The sequence below is a fragment of the Equus przewalskii genome, chromosome 2 (assembly GCF_037783145.1).
Source record: "Equus przewalskii isolate Varuska chromosome 2, EquPr2, whole genome shotgun sequence".
Classification (NCBI taxonomy): domain Eukaryota; kingdom Metazoa; phylum Chordata; class Mammalia; order Perissodactyla; family Equidae; genus Equus; species Equus przewalskii.
The window spans coordinates 12721057-12737513 of record NC_091832.1 but is presented as its reverse complement, the minus strand read 5'-3'; the positions used below and the strand labels follow the sequence as shown (position 1 = coordinate 12737513).

General features: G+C 47.9%; 3 protein-coding genes across 9 annotated transcripts in view; 1 reads left to right on the top strand and 2 right to left on the bottom strand.

Moving 5' to 3' along the window:
• TESK2 (testis associated actin remodelling kinase 2) overlaps nt 1–4884 on the bottom strand; it is a 163381-nt gene extending 158497 nt beyond the window's left edge. The window contains exon 1 of one of the 2 annotated variants that reach the window (XM_070609797.1): nt 4409–4884. The gene's annotated coding sequence lies outside the window, so the exon portion shown is untranslated. The remainder of the gene's footprint in view (nt 1–4408) is intronic. The other variant, XM_070609796.1, reaches the window with a different exon arrangement.
• Nucleotides 4885–7626: 2742 nt separating this feature from the next.
• Nucleotides 7627–11277, bottom strand: CCDC163 (CCDC163 homolog). Of its 5 annotated transcripts, none has more exons than XM_070609789.1 (11): nt 10858–11273; nt 10562–10763; nt 10434–10467; nt 10066–10256; nt 9873–9954; nt 9524–9710; nt 9343–9410; nt 8977–9044; nt 8579–8679; nt 8165–8292; nt 7627–7914 (listed from the first exon to the last, which is right to left on the bottom strand). In XM_070609789.1, exons 2-11 carry the CDS (start codon nt 10637–10639, stop codon nt 7796–7798), a joined length of 1056 nt encoding a protein of 351 aa, XP_070465890.1. In that variant the 5' UTR covers nt 10640–10763; nt 10858–11273; the 3' UTR covers nt 7627–7795. The 5 variants fall into 5 exon arrangements, with proteins under 5 accessions (XP_070465890.1, XP_070465891.1, XP_070465892.1 ...); XM_070609790.1 differs by having other exon boundaries at nt 10066–10253; XM_070609791.1 differs by having other exon boundaries at nt 8171–8292; nt 10562–11277.
• On the top strand, nt 10852–15536 carry MMACHC (metabolism of cobalamin associated C). 2 transcript variants are annotated; one of them, XM_008521571.2, is made up of 4 exons: nt 10852–11430; nt 13197–13391; nt 14146–14298; nt 14788–15536. In XM_008521571.2, exons 1-4 carry the CDS (start codon nt 11350–11352, stop codon nt 15202–15204), a joined length of 846 nt encoding a protein of 281 aa, XP_008519793.2. In that variant the 5' UTR covers nt 10852–11349; the 3' UTR covers nt 15205–15536. The 2 variants fall into 2 exon arrangements, with proteins under 2 accessions (XP_008519793.2, XP_070465896.1); XM_070609795.1 differs by having other exon boundaries at nt 11168–11430; nt 13249–13391.
• The last annotated feature ends 921 nt before the right edge of the window (nt 15537–16457 follow it).

Here is a 16457-nt window from a genome sequence, read left to right as displayed (position 1 = left end):
GCACATAGTAAGCACCATGTAAGTATTAACTATGATACAGCTAATGGTGAGTGAACAGGCAATGTATATTGGAACAACCCCTAAGGAAAGCAATTTGGCAATATATTTCATAGTTATAAATGCACATATCCTTTGACTTAGAAATCCTGCAAATTTATTCCACAAATACCTTGCACACGTGTAAAATGACATATGTTCAAGGGTTGTGATTACAGAATTGCTTATCAAATCAAAAGACTGGAAGCAACACCAATGTCCAACAATAAGAAACTATTAAACTATGATACATCCATTCAATGGAATACTATGCAGGCATTAAAAAAGAATGTGCAAGCTCTCTATAAATTGATCCAGAAAGGTCTCCAAGATACATTAAGTGAAAAAGCAATACAGGGGTGAGAGGGAAGAAAGTACAGAACAGTGGGGAAGAACCAGGGGTTAAGTTTTCTATGAAAAGTAAAAAAAATAAGATTATATATTCATATTGATAAGTATTTGCCTAAAGAAAGTCTAAAAGAATATAAAGAAACTAGTAAAAGTGGTTAGGGAGGGGCATGGAACTGGGTGGATGGGAGCTAGGCATAGGAGTGAGACTTTTCCACTGTCTATATAAAATATATAAATATGCAAATATTTATTTAACCATTTGAGCATATTACCTCTTCAAAGACTAAACTTTTTTTTTAAGATTTCATTTTTCCTTCTTCTCCCCAAAGCCCTCCAGTACATAGCTGTATACTTTTAGTTGTGGGTCCTTCTAGTTGTGGCGTGTAGTACACCACCTCAGCATGGCTTGATGAGCAGTGCCATGTCCGCGCGCAGGATTCGAACTGGCGAAACCCTGGGCCACCAAAGCAGAGGCCGCGAACTTAACCACTGGGCCACAGGGCCAGCCCCCTCAAAGATTAAATTTTAAAAAAGAAAAAACTAAAGCTCACATAGGATAGGAAATTTGCCTACAATCATATAGCTAATAATAACGGAGTTGATTACTCTTAGCACTTCCATTGTTTTTCCTTATATCGTACTGCCTTTCTCAAAGTTTCAGGAATGGAAGATTCAAAAATTATCACAATGAGGGTTTTCTCTGAAACAGCCACTCTCACTGAGTGCTCAGCAAAAACAACACTAGTGAGACCACGCTGAAGTCATCGCCATATGATGACTTGGAAAATAGTATAATACCCATTGTTGGTCCAAAACATTCACCATCACCCACACTACACAATGTAATAATTGGGCTTCATTTACTGGAAGGAGATGAAATTCTCATAAAAAGCCTTATCACAGGTTTCAAATTCCAACACAACATTCATTTTGCAGAACAATGAAGCGTACGACACTAAGAATTTATCTATAAACACTTTCACACAGGGAAAAAAGTATTAACGCAAGTCAGCTTTCTACTCTAAATAAGCCAGGGAATGAGCACATGTAAATATGTAATTTTCTTTTTACAATTAACATAACTACAAAACGTTATTGGGGATCCCAGGGTAGAGAGTCCCTAGCCTAGCTTCCCAACACATACACTTTTAAACAGAATTAAACAGGTCCATCAAATGCCAAATTGCAAAGGATTTGTGTTTGAGACCATCCCAAATATACATCCATATGAGAGAATAATACATCATATATTCAGGGCACCAAGCATCTGAGGATCTCCACATTAATTCACACACAAACATCTGCACCATCTAGACTACTATTAACAAATGCCAAGGAACCTCCAACTCAACTCTGGGTCCCTCCTTGGTGAGCAGCCCCACTTATAGGACCCAACATCTCCTCTGTTCCATTTCCTGCTATCATATTAGGCAACTATGACATCCATATTGATGACATATTCAACATATTTCAGAGCCCCTTAACCTCTCGCTACTTCAATAACCTATAGCTCCATTCCTCTTCAACAGCACTGAGACAGCTACATCCTGTTTTTGTTTTTACCTTGAAATATTACCTTGACTATTCCATTCTTTATTTCTTACAAAATCTGGTTTTCAACCACACTTCTGGTCGTCTCCTTACTCTCCAAGTAACCAGCTCCTCTGCCAGTTTTAGTTCTTATAACCACAGCCTGGACTTTCAGAGTCCATCATGTCTCCCACACTATCACTAGCAGTGTAAAGTTGCTCTCCGTTTTATCTTCCTTTCTTGTAAATTCCAATCCTGTCAACCCAAACATCTTTTTCCACCCTCCCAGTGGCAAGCTGCTGGAGAAAGTGTAAAATCCACGCTACAGGGCCCCATTACAAATACATTATTTCTAACTTGAACTGGGCCCTCAATGTGGTCCGTGATCTTTTTTTTCAATCTTTAATCCATTCCTCTTTCATTTTCCATTAAAGATTTCCATGGCCATAATACTCAAGTCAGAAATTCACCATAAAAAAAACCCTCACCATATTTCCTCCAATCTCCAGAGATAACTGACTTCTCTACAGATAAGCAATCACATCAAGAAAATAAGGCCATCGGTCAAACTCCCTCACCTTCTTTCCTTTCTACCATATCATTATCCATCTTGACTTCTATCCTTTTGGCATCAAAGAATGAAACGCCCAACCTATTTCCTATGTAAGTTTTCTCCTCAATTTACAAAACTGTTTCACCTATACTAAAAAGAAAAGCACACACGTGCCATAGTGGAAAAAACACAGGTTTCAGAGCTAGGCAGACTTTGTTCAAATTCTTACTTATAGTCTTCCCAACTGTAAAAGAGGGATACTGATACCTAAACCACAAGGCTGTTGTGAGCTATAAAGCATCTTTACGGTACCTGGCATATAGTATGTCATCAATAAAGACATTCCACTACTATCACTCTCCTTCACAACCACACTTATTGAAAAAGTAATTATATTCACTGCCTCGCATTTTACTCTCAATCCATCACGATCTGACTGCTGCCATCATTGCCACCATCACACTATCTAAAGTGTCTTTCAAAGGAAACAAGTGATCTTCTAATTGCTAAATTCAGTGGTTTCTTCCTAATCCTCATTCTACTTGACCTCTGGAGCAACCGACACTGATGGTCACCCCCTCCCTTCTCGAAACCCTTTCTTCCTTTGGCTTCTACTATAACGCCATTCTGTTCTAGTTCTTGTCCCACTCCTTCAACCTCTTTCTCAGCGTCTGTTACCCTTCAAACAATGATGTTCCTTCTGGTCCATAGCCATTTTCTTCTCTTCTTTCAGTATTACCATATCATACTAAGGATTCAAATATCTCCCATATATTCTCTGTTGACTCTCAAATTTATGTATTCAGTTTCAACCTTTCTCCCAATTTTCAGACCCAAATTTCCAGCGAACTACAATGATACCTGAAAATACCTCAAATTAAACGTCCCAAACCAAATTCATTACCTTCCCTCAAAATTGTTTCTTTACGTTCCCTATTTCAATTAACACCACCAATCCATCCCATCAGCCGAGTCAGAAACCACCCACTATTAATCCTCTCAAGTCTATTCTGAAACCTCATGGAACTGAAAGCCATTCTCTTCATTTTCCTACCACTATCCTCGTTCATCCCCTCCGACCTCGATTAGCACACTAGTTTCCAGTCCACCTAGGCTTTCTGCCTCCACACTGTCTTCACTTTCAGTTCTTCCTCCACATTTTCACCGGAGATAATCAATCATACCAAACTCCTGCTTACAAAACTTTCAACGGCGCCCCATGCCTACAGAATAAAGTCCAAATTCTTTAGCAAGGTTTCCTCAGACGTATAAATTGAAAGGTTTTTAAATCAGGCAAACCCTGGTTTCACTTCTAGCTACATCTGAATACTGTCTTAGTCCAGAGTCTTCAAAGTGAAGGGTAAACGGCAGAAGAGGGAAAAGGAGGGATGGGGAGAAGAGGGATGACAGGGGAGAAGAGAAAAGAAGAGAGGGCGACAGCAGCGTCAGAGGAGGGGAAGGATCTCTCGAGGGCAGAAGTGGATGTTTTGGAGGGAAGAGTATGTTGGAGGGAAGTCAAGTGAGGGAGTCCAATCTCTAAGGGAAGAGGGAGCGCTGAGACCACAGAGGCTCTCGGTGTGGAGCTGGAGGTCTCAGAAACAGGAGCTCTCCGAGGAGAGAAAGGCTTCCTGGGTCTCCAAAGTGAGGAAAGTCCCCGAGAGGAGTCCGGGCCGAGTCCCCGACATGAAGGAACTTCTAACGGGTTCCGGGCCTCCGCGGGGAGAGGCGGGGGGCGGGCTGTCCCGGGACCCTGAGGGAAGTGAAGGGGCAGGGGTCGAGGAGCGTTCCCGGCCGCTGAGAGGACGAGCCCCGGGAAGCGAAGGGTCCCGTGGGTGCTAAGAGTCCCGAGCGCCAAGGCTCCGAGCCGCGACGGGTGCAGCAGCCGCGCGCGGGCCGGGGAGCCCTGGGCGTGTGCCGCACGCGCTCTCTCGGCGTTACCTGAGGCGGGACCGAGCAGCCAGAGGGGGGCCTGCACGGGCGGGAGGGGGAGGCGGCGGCAAAGAGGGGGCATAGTAGCCCTCCCGGCTGGAGGCGGCAACGGCTCTTAGCCTGTGGAGGCGGTGGGGGTCCCTCGAGCAGAAGCCGGCGACTCGGCAGGGCTAGCGGCGGCGGAGGACGAGGAGGCTACTGCCATGGCCCCGCAGTCGGGGACTGCTCCCCCCGCCTGTTTGGCGGGGCCAGGAGGATGATCCGGCCGGCGAGCCAGAGGGGGCAGCTGGAAGCTCCGCTGGGCTCCCCGGCCGCGAGCGACTGAAACGCCTGCCCGAGCGGGCAGGCGAGCTGGAGGCGGGGCTTGGGCGGGCCACGCCCCTCTCAGAGCAGCCAATGAGTCGTCAATCCTTGATAAACGAGCTAGAGGAATTGCCCAGTTAGCGTTAGGCATGCCACGTGGTATGAGGGTGGGCACAATGGGCGTCTAGAAAAGCCAATCAACAGCCCTAGGCGCCAACTCTGGAGGACGGAGGGACCCAATAGGAAGGAAGTGAAGGTAAAAACAGAAGAGGCAGTGTGTTGGAAAGGCGGAACCAAGGAGGAGGGAATACACCTGGGGGAAACCCAAGTCGAGCAGTCTCTCAGAGGGCGGGAGAGTAAACACAAAACGGACCAATCAAAATGCCAAACATATAAGCGATTGGTAATTGATAAAACCAACAGAAAATGGATACGACTGGCGCGGCTTTTGGGTTGGTGAAACTACAGCCTAGTAAGGACCATCTGAGTGAGGAAAACCTATATGAATGCGGCGTCCTGCAGGATCTCAGTTTGGGGGGCAGGGGAGAAGGACTAATATATAAACAATTACTAGCGACTTGAGATAGTAAAAGCAATGAGTAGGGTTAAACAAAACGTAAGGAAGTAATTCATCTACACTAAGAGATTCGATTCCGTGAAGGATTCGTGGAGGAGTTAACACTTGAGCTGGCTTGAAAACAGGATTTTGAAAGAGCTGGGTAGGGAATAAGAATTCTAATCATCTGTTCAACAGGCACCTATTTCCTCATGCTTTCCGTATGCCTGATTTCAGGTGCTCAAAATCTCATGCTTGAGCACATTGGAACAGAACTAGGGCTTCCAGGGGGAAGAGCAGGCAAAAAAACAGCGGAGTTCCGGCCTTCCTGCACCAGCTCTCCCTTGAGTTAGAGACCTCCTTTCAGACATCTTTAGACTTGCCCCCTTCTGGAAGTGTATTCACAGATGAGCAGGATTTGAATAATTGGAGTATAGGTGGTGTGCATTCCTGGTGGCAATAAAGTTTAAGAAAGGTGTGTGGTAGGAGATAAAAATGGAGAAAGGGTTAAATGTGGGTTGGGATTAAATGCCAAATTTGTCCTTTCTTTTTTATGCTGTGAGAGCTATCAAAAGTTCTTGAGCAGGAGAGTAGCCTTAACAGGACCTGTTTTAGGAAGATTGGTAGTTCACAGGATCTCTGACAGAAGAGACCTCCCTAGCCCAGTCCCCTTGGCCCAAAGCCTTTTCTGTATCATTCTTCTGGCAACAAATCATGTGCTGCCACCTGGTGACCGTTCAAATACCATTGTTCCACAGTACTGTTTCTGTTTCTGTTGTTAGAGCCCTGGTATCCTTGCAAACTTTTCTCCCACAGAGCCTGATACAAAGTAGTTGATAAATAACTAGGGCACTGGTAGCAAGGACAATCGAATAATGCCACCATGCCAGATGTATCACCTGGCCAGTGAAAGATGTAAAAGACAGGGGTTCCTTGCACTTGCTTCAGAAGGAAGAGGAGTCTGGATGGGAAGTTTTTGGTTTTTTGAGCAGGTTCTGTTAGACCCAGGTCTGATCTCTATCATTCTATTCTCAGCAATCTCCCTAATGCTGAGGGATTGCCTTATAGCTATTCAGGTGTCAAGGACCTACTCTTCATGACCTGTTTGCTAGTTACGCCAGGGCCGTGAATGCACCCCACAACAGGAAGTAGTTCCAGCCCTACTCACCTCAGCCTTTTATTATGCTTTCATTTCACATAACTGTCTCCTCTTCTCAGCTAGACTGAGCTAAGAGCTGAGACCTTTACATGAGCCCACTGGGCATCTCGGTTCAGGGCAAATACATACCAGTACATATCATGCTAAAAAAAAATCCACTTAGGGGATGTATGGCATTATCATTTGGCTATAAAGTCATGCACTGCAGAACAACATTTTGGTCAATGACAGACTGCATATACAACAGGGGTCCCATAAGATTAGTACCATATAGCTTAGGTGTGTAGTAGTTACCCTCTAGGTTTGTGTACTTACACTCTATGGTGTTTGCACAATGACAAAATTGCCTAACGATGCATCTCCCAGAACAATGCACTTCTCAGAACATATCCCCATCGTTAAGTGACACAAGACCGTATTTAGCAGTGGAAGAGACCTCAACGAGATGCTGTTGCTTCTAAGAAAATCCTGGACTGCACTATCTAGAATACAACACCCAGGAAAGGAGAAAGTAAAGCTGCCCTTAGTCTATCTAGGAACATATACTTTCCAGAGAGCAACCAAGTGGAGGAAGGATTAGAACCAATAGCCACAAGGCATTTTTTGGTACATCACTCCTACTGAATAACGAAATTTGTTGAATATCAGAGTGCATCACTCCTATTGAATAATGAAATTTATTTCAGTTAATAAACATATACATGTGTGTTTACTGGGCTACAGTGTAAACTGTATTTCCTACTGGAGGTCATAGTCAAAAAATTCTGAAAGCCACTGGATTAGAGGCAGAGAGACTGCAAGAGAGACCAGGGAGGAGACTGCTGCAGAAATGCAGGCTGAGCTGCTGAGGATGAGGAGGTGTGGAGGGCCTGGAGTAAGCCTCAAGAGGCAGCAGCTGGAGACGAGGAGAGGAAGCCTTGTGTTGCCCAGGTCCAGGGCCCACCAGAATGTCTTGCCCTTTTCTGCATCCCCACAGCAGTACTGCCTCAGAGCACTGTCCTACCTCATTCTACCCACCAAAATGAGACCTCCCATCTCCTTCCAAGTTCCACTGAGCACAGGGCTTACACTCAGAAGTTACAGTTATAAATGTCTATGAACTTGGATTTCAGAGAGAGAGGTGGCAGGAAGCAGTCAAGTAACAGAAGGAAGAAAAGGTATAGCTGAGTCTATCCCATGGGGGTGCCGAGTCAGAGAAAAGACATCTAGGAGGGTTAAACCATTTTATTTTATTGAAATTAGTGGGCAGGGATGGGCAGGCAGTGACAAGTCCCAGTAGGGAGGGGAGATTAAGAGGGGAGGGGCAGGGGGGCCAGAAAGAGGGCCGTGGAAGAGAAAGGGAGCAAAGAAGATTTCATCCTACTAGTCTTACAAGTTCTTACAGGTCACTCAGGAGCATCTTGGGGTCCTTAAAGGATAAGTCCTTCTGCTCAAGGCTATGGGCCTGGAGCTGAAAGTTGCTGGGCTCTGGTTTAGAAAGGGTGTTCCCCTGTAGATCTAAAAGGAGAGAAAGGGAAGAGAGGACAAACCATCAGCAAGCACTGTAATACACACAGAACTAGGCCCTGGTCCTGTCTGACGGGGAGAGATGTATAGGCCTGACTTGGGATAAGTAGCAACAGAGGTTGATGGATTCACAAAGAAAGAGGCAGAGACTCCATTCTACCCAGTGCCAAACAATTAGGCAGCTGACATCCAGGTATCATTCAGATTCAGCCTCCCCCAAAACTGGGATCCCTGCCCTTACCCCCACCTAGCTTCCTTAAGACTTCCCAGCTACTGTCCCGAAGACTGACTTCAGAGCTAGATGAAGAAAGAGACATGGCGAAGGTGGCAGCCAGGGGCAGCTCATATTGGAGGACGTGAACAGAGGTCCTAGAAAGGGGAACAGAATCAGAGGTAGAAATGATGATGGTGGGTCAAGGGGGCGCTACCTCTTCCTGAGTCCTCTAGTCTCCTCTCCCTTTATCCTCCAAACATATAAAGATATTTCAGTGACAAGTAAAGAATGTCCACTACTGCCCTTATGGGCTATAACCCGGATGCTCATACCGCCCCTACCAGCCCATGTCAAATCTGGGATTGCTGAACTTTGATCTCCAATGTCTGACCTCTGTGAGACAAATCCCTTCCAATGCCACAAGCACCCATACCCCCTGACCTGAGGAGGTCGTTCTCCTGCCGGGCATCCTGGGCCTCTGTCCTGGCAGCCTCCAGAGCATGACCCTTGCCCACCTGGACACTTTGCAGCTGCTTCAATATCTGCCAGACCATGGGCCCAGGTAGGACCAAACCTCTCCCTCTCCAGGAGGAACCCCCCTCCCCATGATTGGCTTCTTCAGCACACTTGGAACCCTCATGTTAGACAGTTTCTCATGGCCTGGAGCAGAAGGCGTGGGAAGAAGAGTTTTGGAGGGAGGTGGAGTCAGCACAGGGAAGAGAGGAAAAGAGATAGGGGTGGAAGAGGGTATCCTGGCCTGCCTGCAGAAGAGGACAGACAAAGAAAGTAAGGGGCCTCCACAGGGAGATATGAAGAGATAGGTCCAATCCTGGTCCTACCTTCCAGCCACGGGCCTGAGTTTGCCGCCCCTGAGCCATCTGTTTCAGCAGCAGCTCCTGGTGCTGGCCTACAGATGAAAGAAAATAAGGGGGCTGTTCTCCAACTTCTTCCCTTCCCCCTCCCTGCCTTGTGCCCAGCTCAGTGCTGAAAACTGAGACAGAAGCATTCTGGTCCAGCTGTTGGGAAGCTTCCTAGCTGTCTGGGGAGACTAGACTCACACCATGGGAGGCACAACAAAATACCTGGCCAGACTTCTGAGTAGCTCAAGCAGTCAGAGCTATGACCACCTACTGAGAAAGCAAGAAGCCTTTCCAGAAAAGGGGACAGACAGATGAACTCATACCCACTCCCAATCTTTTACTCACTCAGCTGGTTCCGCAGCAACTTCAATTCCTCCCACACAATCTCTGACTCCTCCCACAGCAGTTGCCGCCTACAAAGATGACAGCAGTGTCATTCTAAAGGCAGTCAACAAGGCCAGAGGAGGCTACCAGAATACCAGGAGTTCAGAGGCCAGAAAAAGGAAAGGTCTTGCCCATTGCTTACTCATTCTGCAGCTCTTGGTGAAGGCCACTGGTAGCACTGCACTTTCGTGGTCCTGTCTGTATTTGGGTTTGGGCCTGTTCCTGCACCTGGCTTCGAAGGCCCTGTAGTTCCCTTCTTAGCCCCTCCAGGCGTTGCTCCAGGAGAAGGACTCTCTGCTCTGGGCCCTTCTGCAGCAACCTTAGTGATGCTATAGTGGGACAAGTTGGGGGTCAGCCCCTCTAAAAGCTTCACATATGAGCCTAGAGACTCCACTCGCAAATCAAGACACAAGCACACACATAAGTGTGCAACAAAATTGTGTGCATACATATGAGGATGTGTGCATAAAGAAAAAAAAATGGCCAGATACCTTCCAGAGTACAGATCTGGTACTTCTGCTGCTCTCGCTCTTCCAGCAGACCCTGCACAGCCTGCCTTAGAGCCTCAGTCACCTACCCAGGCAGAAACACCACATGAGCTACCGAGTAAAGGGCTTCCCCAACACCTGGTATCCTCATCGCACACAAACACCACATATATACACCTAGGATTCCATGCCTCACCTTAGCCTGGGATTGAAGCTGGGATCGGAGAACAGTAACTTCATCCCAGAGAGAAGATGCACTATGGGCCTCAGCCCAACTCGGCCTCTCTGGGACAATGGGAGTCTCTAGACCCCAAGGCTTTTGTGCTTGGACTCCTGACTGGGGAGGCAAGTGATGAGGGGAAGTCCGAATCCCAGTCAGATCTCCTGCTGAGGGAATAAGGAAGGGACAAGTGCAAGGCTTAAGGGGGTTGGGGGGGCACGACACATGTTTGTTCAGGAAAGGAAATGGAATTTGGAAGGAACTGTGGATGTTACAGGCACTAGAAAAAAGGCAGATCCTGGAAAGCGAAAAGGCTGGGGAGTAGAAAAGGGGGCAACACTTACCTGAGGTAGAGACCCCAAGGGGATACAGCCGCTGCTACAAAAGACACAAGTGCACAGGCCAGTGAGCTCTTTATGAGAGTCCCTTAACCCAAACCCCCAAACCGGGGGCCACAGGCGCGCCCCCTCACCTTAATCCTGGCCACATTTCCGTCAGTCGCACTGAGAAGCGCGTCGAGCTGCTCAGACCAGCTCAGGCCCCTACTCATAGCCTGCGGCAGGGGTCTGGCTCCCCGGCGTCTTGTGCCCTCACTCTCCCAGCCCGAGGCACCCGAGGCACGGCCCAGAAAAGACCGCAACGTCAGATGGAAAACGGGGAGTAGAGATGCAATACTAAGGGTAGGGATGCAGTATCAGACCAAAACTGAGCCTCTGGGACTAGTCAGGGGAGAGGCGTTCTTGGGGATCTGGGGTAAAAGCAGGATACCCAGATATGCAGACATCAGGTAAGGGTTGAAAGTGCCGAGTCTTGGTCGAGACCTCTCCAGATACAGGACACTGACGCCATCACGCCGAACCTGTCCCAGCGTCTACTGCCGCCGCTGGGTTCAAACCCTCGGGTAGGCCGGGAAAGTCCAACTTCGGACTGCCTTCCGCAGCGCCACTTGGGAAACTGAGTTCGCCTCTGGCGGAGAAAACCGGCGTTGGAGGCTGCCGAACTACGTTTCCCTGGAAGCGACATGTGAAGTCACACCTCCACCGTGAAGCTTGCCGGGAAACCGAGTCTTTCTGATTCTGTTGTAGTTGTCTCTAGGACCAAATGAACTACGTATTCCAGGATGCATCGCGCAAAGCTAAGGCTTTCCTGCTGCTGGTCCCAGTAGTTCTTGGGAAATGGAGTCCAAGTACCTTGAAACTTAACGGCCCACGTTGTCCTTGAGACTCCATTTCCCAGCAAGCTCAGCTTGTAGGGCGCGCTATGGAGCCGCAAGTTGCAGAGCTGCAGCAGAAGATTGAGGACACGTTGTGCTCTTTTGGCTTCGAAGTTTACCCCTTCCAGGTTGGTCTCTCCCTATTTCTGTACTAGGGCAAGGTGTATGAATGGCCTCTGTGCTACCTGCGTGAGGCCCGGGAGCCCTCTGATCCTTCCGGAGCTCCTCTGGCCCCGTGTCCTTCTGACCTACAGGGACAGGATATCAGCCGGGGCTTGGGTTAAAAGTGTGGAGAAGCAGTCTCACGTTTGTCCTTTTACCTCCATATAATGCCAGATTGGTGAGTAGGAGACACCATATGATCCAGTAACCTGTGGCTCTGTCACCTACATAACTTACAGGAAGAAAGGGACCCATGGGGCCAGAGTCACTTTTGGAAGCTTCCTGAAGGAGTTAGGAGAGGGCAAGGCCTGGAAGGTTTGCATGGCTAGGATTTAGGTCATCTGAGGAGAGAAGGGCATTCCTGGTGTTGAACAAGCAAACAATTGACTGGTTTGTTCCATCTACCAACAGAAGGATAATTCATGATGTTGCCAATCACCAGCGCTGGGCTGGGTGTAGAAACTCTTTGCACCCGCCTGACACAGAAGTCTGGCACCACCATCTACCTTTGTTTACATAAGTCCATTTCCCCCTTATCCAGTGACCCCTGCACTGAGCCAAATGCTTGGACACAAAGCTAAATCAGCTCAGCTTGAGCCTTAGCTTGATGCCTATGAGAGCCCATTCTCACCCTTTCCACTGAGTGGCCCACAGCAATGCTAGGGGATGATATAGAGGAAGAGATAGGTTAGGTCTAGCTTGAGAAAGAAGGCTTCCCAGAAAAAAATGGAGTTGAGCTATATCTGAAAAGATAGACTGGAAGAAAGGAGGGTTATGTACATCCCAAATATCACAAGCAGCTTGAGTAAAAGTGTGGAGACAGTGGTGGATGGCAGGTATGGGTGAGAGTGAGGATGCCTATCTCGTGGGTGAGGTAGACCTGGGTAGTGGGAGCTATTGTACTGAACAGAGCCATCTGGAGCCCTGACAGTCCTCCTAAGCTCCTACTTCTCTCATCTCCAATCAGCCACCAAGACCTTTAGGAGTCTGTCTCCTGAATCTCCCAAATCCAGTCTCTCCATCCAACCCATCTATGGCCTGGTCCAGGCCACTATTTCTCATTTAGATTACTGCAATAACCTTCTTGCTGTCATTTTGCCTCCAATCCATCCTCCACACTGCAGCCAGATTGATTAAATCTTAAATCTGAAATGGCTAGCCCCTCACTGTCACCAAATTATATCCATATTCCTTAAATTGGTATTCAAGGTCAGTAACAATCGCGCTCCTAGTGATTTCTCCAGCCTTCTTTCCCTCTGCTTCCCTCTACAGACCCACTTCTGGCAAACTAGACAATTTGCTGTTCTCCAAATATGCCCTGTACTTTTTCCCTGTCTTTGTTTATGCTGTTACCTCTGTTTAGAATACACATCAGATTCCCCCTCCCTGCATTAGCCTGTCAGTTTCCTCCCCAGCCTTCAAGATTCAGCTTCCAAGAAGCCTTTTGTAATTTCAGAGGACCCTGATCTGGCCCTGTCATTGCACTAATCACAGTACAATCAGTTTCTTTTTTTCTTAGTTGTTCATGAATTCTCTATTCTAAACTCCCTTTCAAATTCGGATGAATCCTCCATAAACACATCACACAGCATCAGTAGAAATTCATTGATTGAATGAATGAGGTGGAGGTTGGGGTAAGATATATGAGGCCTTGAATGCCAAGCTAAGGTATAGGCTTAGCTAAGGCTTAAGTTCACCCTCCTGTGTGGCCTGAATTTTCTCTCTGTTCCAGGTGGCATGGTATAATGCACTCTTGCCTCCAGCCTTCCACTTGCCCCTTCCAGGACCTACCCTGGCCTTCCTGGTACTCAGCACACCTGCCATGTTTGACCGGGCCCTCAAGCCCTTCCTGCAGAGCTGCCACCTCCAACCACTGACTGACCCTGTGGACCAGTGTGTGGCCTACCACTTGGGCCGTGTTAGAGAGGTGAGCAAGGCTCATATCCTCCCCTAACTTCCAAATCTGCAGCTGCTTCCAGCTCCTCCAAGCTCATTGCAGGATCTAGACCTACCTAGGGTTAGGAGCCATTTCTCAGGTGGAAAGATACCTTAAAGCCTGCCTTGACATTGTGATCCTTCCCTATTCTGCCTTCTCATCCCAGGTTCGCCCATTTCTTCCAGCAGCACCCACTCTGGTCTGAAATCAATAGCACTCACCCTACACTGATAGGCAACTGTATGAACCCCAGACCAGACTTCCCTTGGCTTCCAAGTGAAATAGGAATAAGCCCAACATTCCCCAGGTATCTCTCACCTGTCTGCCCTAGACCTGGAAGTTTAATGCCGTCTCTGGGGTCTTTTGAGGACAGAACAATAGTCCCCTACCACACGCTCACATGTACACACGCATATGTACATATACACTGGGTCTCCCCAAAGGTGGGCCAGATCTTCCCCTACACTGGGACTGTGGAGGGCAGAGCCAAGTCACCCCTCATAATGGAAGTTTCTGTGGAAGACCTTGTATATTTCCCTTCAAACATGGGCCCTCCTAGACAGAATATCATTTTCTTCACACTGGAGCTCCCTACCCCTACGCCCACTCCAAGTTTAAGGTCACGTTCTTCCCTTAAACATGACTTCCGAGGACAGGACAGTTTTAACACAGATCAGGGCTCTGTAGGGCAAGGTCATGATTCCTCTCATGCTGAAGGGAGCTTCCATCTTGTCTTCTATCCCAGAGCCTTCCAGAGCTACAGATGGAAGTCATCGCTGACTACGAGGTACACCCCAACCGGCGCCCCAAGATTCTGGCTCAGACAGCAGCTCACGTGGCAGGAGCTGCTTACTACTACCAACGACAAGATGTGGAAGCTGACCCCTGGGGAACTCAGGTCAGAGACCGAGTGTGAATGAGTAGGGACTAAGAGAGAAAATGGCAAAGGCCCCTGAAGATATCAGGTCCCACATTCCTCCACCTCCCCTGGGTAAAGAAGTTGGTAGACACAATCCAGGACAAAGGTGTGCCCTGGCCAGGGATCCAGCCCAAATGCTTTCTGGAGTCTACCTGGAGACACATCAGTTCAGTGAACTTAGTCTGTTCTTAAAACCCTGTTAAAGGATGGAGGATCTGAGTGGTTATCAGACCAGTGAAACTGGGAAGTTGATTGAGGCTCAGCTCAGGGAACTCTTCAAGGCCAGTTAGCTCATGAAAAGGGTTGTTCAGAGGGAATGGGGGCCAAGCCAGCCACAAAAGTGACATAGGCTTACATGTGGAATTAGTGTCTGTTGAGTGAGAAGTGAACAAAACCTAGCTTGCAGTGATGGCAGTTGGACTTGGTGACAAGGTGACCTCCATGACATTTTCCTTACCCTCTTCCCAGCATATATCAGGCGTGTGCATACATCCCCGATTTGGGGGCTGGTTTGCCATTCGAGGGGTGCTGCTGCTGCCAGGAATAGAGGTGCCCGATCTGCCACCCATGAAGCCTCTTGACTGTGTACCTACAAGAGCTGACCGAATTACCCTACTTGAAGGCTTCAATTTCCATTGGCGTGACTGGACATACCGGGATGCCGTGACACCCCAGGAGCGCTACTCTGAAGAGCAGAAGGCCTACTTTTCCACCCCACCTGCCCAGCGCTTTGCCTTGTTGGGCTTGGCCCAGCCCTCAGAGGAGCGTGGCTCTTCTGTAGTGTTTCCCTTTACCACCCTCACACCCAAGCAGCCTCCGAAACCCAGCAGAGCCCGGGGCTGGCTCAGCCCCAGGGTCTCACCACCTACATCCCCTGGCCCTTGATACCCTCCTTCCCTGTGGGATCCCTATTTATGACAGTGGTACTCGCTAAGACTTATTTGACTTTGGCAAGGCAAGAGGTTTTATTTTGGGTACAAGATGATTATTTTTGATAAGAGAATTAGAGGTCTTCAATTAAGATAAGGCTCAAAGTTTTGTCAAGACACAAATCAAAGACTAAGGGAGATGCAGAATTCACACCTGCTTTGGACTATCGGATTATTGCCTGTTACCCTTTCTCTGCAGGGCTCTAAGACGCCTCTTGTTAATTAATGGGACCTGCCTCATTGGGTTGTTGTAAGGACTGAATAAATACATGTGAAGTACTTATGAAACAGTGCCTGGCATATAGTAAGCGTGCGTAGGCTGCTGTTATTGAAGACGCTGGAAATCCCATACTGCTGCTCAGAGGTCTTGACTGAATACTGGAGGGGTGGGAAGGCTGGGGTAGCTGATAAAGGCAAGCGTCTGGAAGGGCACATAATACACAGGGTCCTTAGTTCTGAATCTTCCCTAGCCTAAGGGCCCAGGAGGAACCCACCTTCTCCCCTGCAACACCCTTACTCAGAACAATGATATGAATGAGGGGCAAAACAAGACTACCCTCAAATCAGTGCCCAAACCCAAGGAAATCGAGAAGCACTCAGCACTGTCCTTTTGATACCAGAAGTCTCCCCCTCCCACTTTGAGTTCCAAAGGTAGAGAAACCTCTAATTTTGATCTTTTACAGAGCCAGTACCAGACATTTATTAGAAGAGGCCAAGCTTCAGATTCTCACGCAGTCCTCCCAATAGTGTAAAGGTAAATGTAATCTCACTGGGGCCTTAACCTACAACCCAGCCTATAGCATAAATTGCAGTGCCTTGGCCAACACTAGAGCTCCCTCACATATACGGTGAAACAAAATGTTAACATCTTGGTTTAGCTCCATTCCCTGTATCTACTTGCATTTCCCCTCAATGTAATTTCCTGATTCTGAGGCAGCTCTCACTACTCATTTTCCCCTAAAAGAGGGAAAAACAGAGGGAAGCCTGGTGGCACAGCAGTTAAGTTTGCACGTTCCGCTTCAGCAGCCCAGGATTCGCCAGTTCAGACCCTGGGTGCAGACCTACACATTGCTCATCAAGCCATGCTGTGGCAGGCATCCCACATATAAAGTAGAGGAAGATGGGCACAGATGTTAGCTCAGGGCTAATCTTCCTCAAAAAAAAAAGGAAAACAGAGTAAATTCCTCTTAAAATCAAAGGCTAAGGCCC

Excerpts from the sequence above, each read along its gene's own strand:
- CCDC163 (XM_070609789.1), bottom strand. The coding sequence starts at position 10,639 with ATGAGTAGGGGCCTGAGCTGGTCTGAGCAGCTCGACGCGCTTCTCAGT. Across the intron at positions 8,680-8,976 it reads CTCAGGCCCGTGGCTGGAAG|ATATTGAAGCAGCTGCAAAG; the intron begins GTAGGACCAGGA and ends ATGGTCTGGCAG. Across the intron at positions 8,293-8,578 it reads CAGGAGAACGACCTCCTCAG|GACCTCTGTTCACGTCCTCC; the intron begins GTCAGGGGGTAT and ends TCCCCTTTCTAG.
- MMACHC (XM_008521571.2), top strand. The coding sequence starts at position 11,350 with ATGGAGCCGCAAGTTGCAGAGCTGCAGCAGAAGATTGAGGACACGTTG. Across the intron at positions 11,431-13,196 it reads TCGAAGTTTACCCCTTCCAG|GTGGCATGGTATAATGCACT; the intron begins GTTGGTCTCTCC and ends TCTCTGTTCCAG. Across the intron at positions 13,392-14,145 it reads ACTTGGGCCGTGTTAGAGAG|AGCCTTCCAGAGCTACAGAT; the intron begins GTGAGCAAGGCT and ends CTTCTATCCCAG.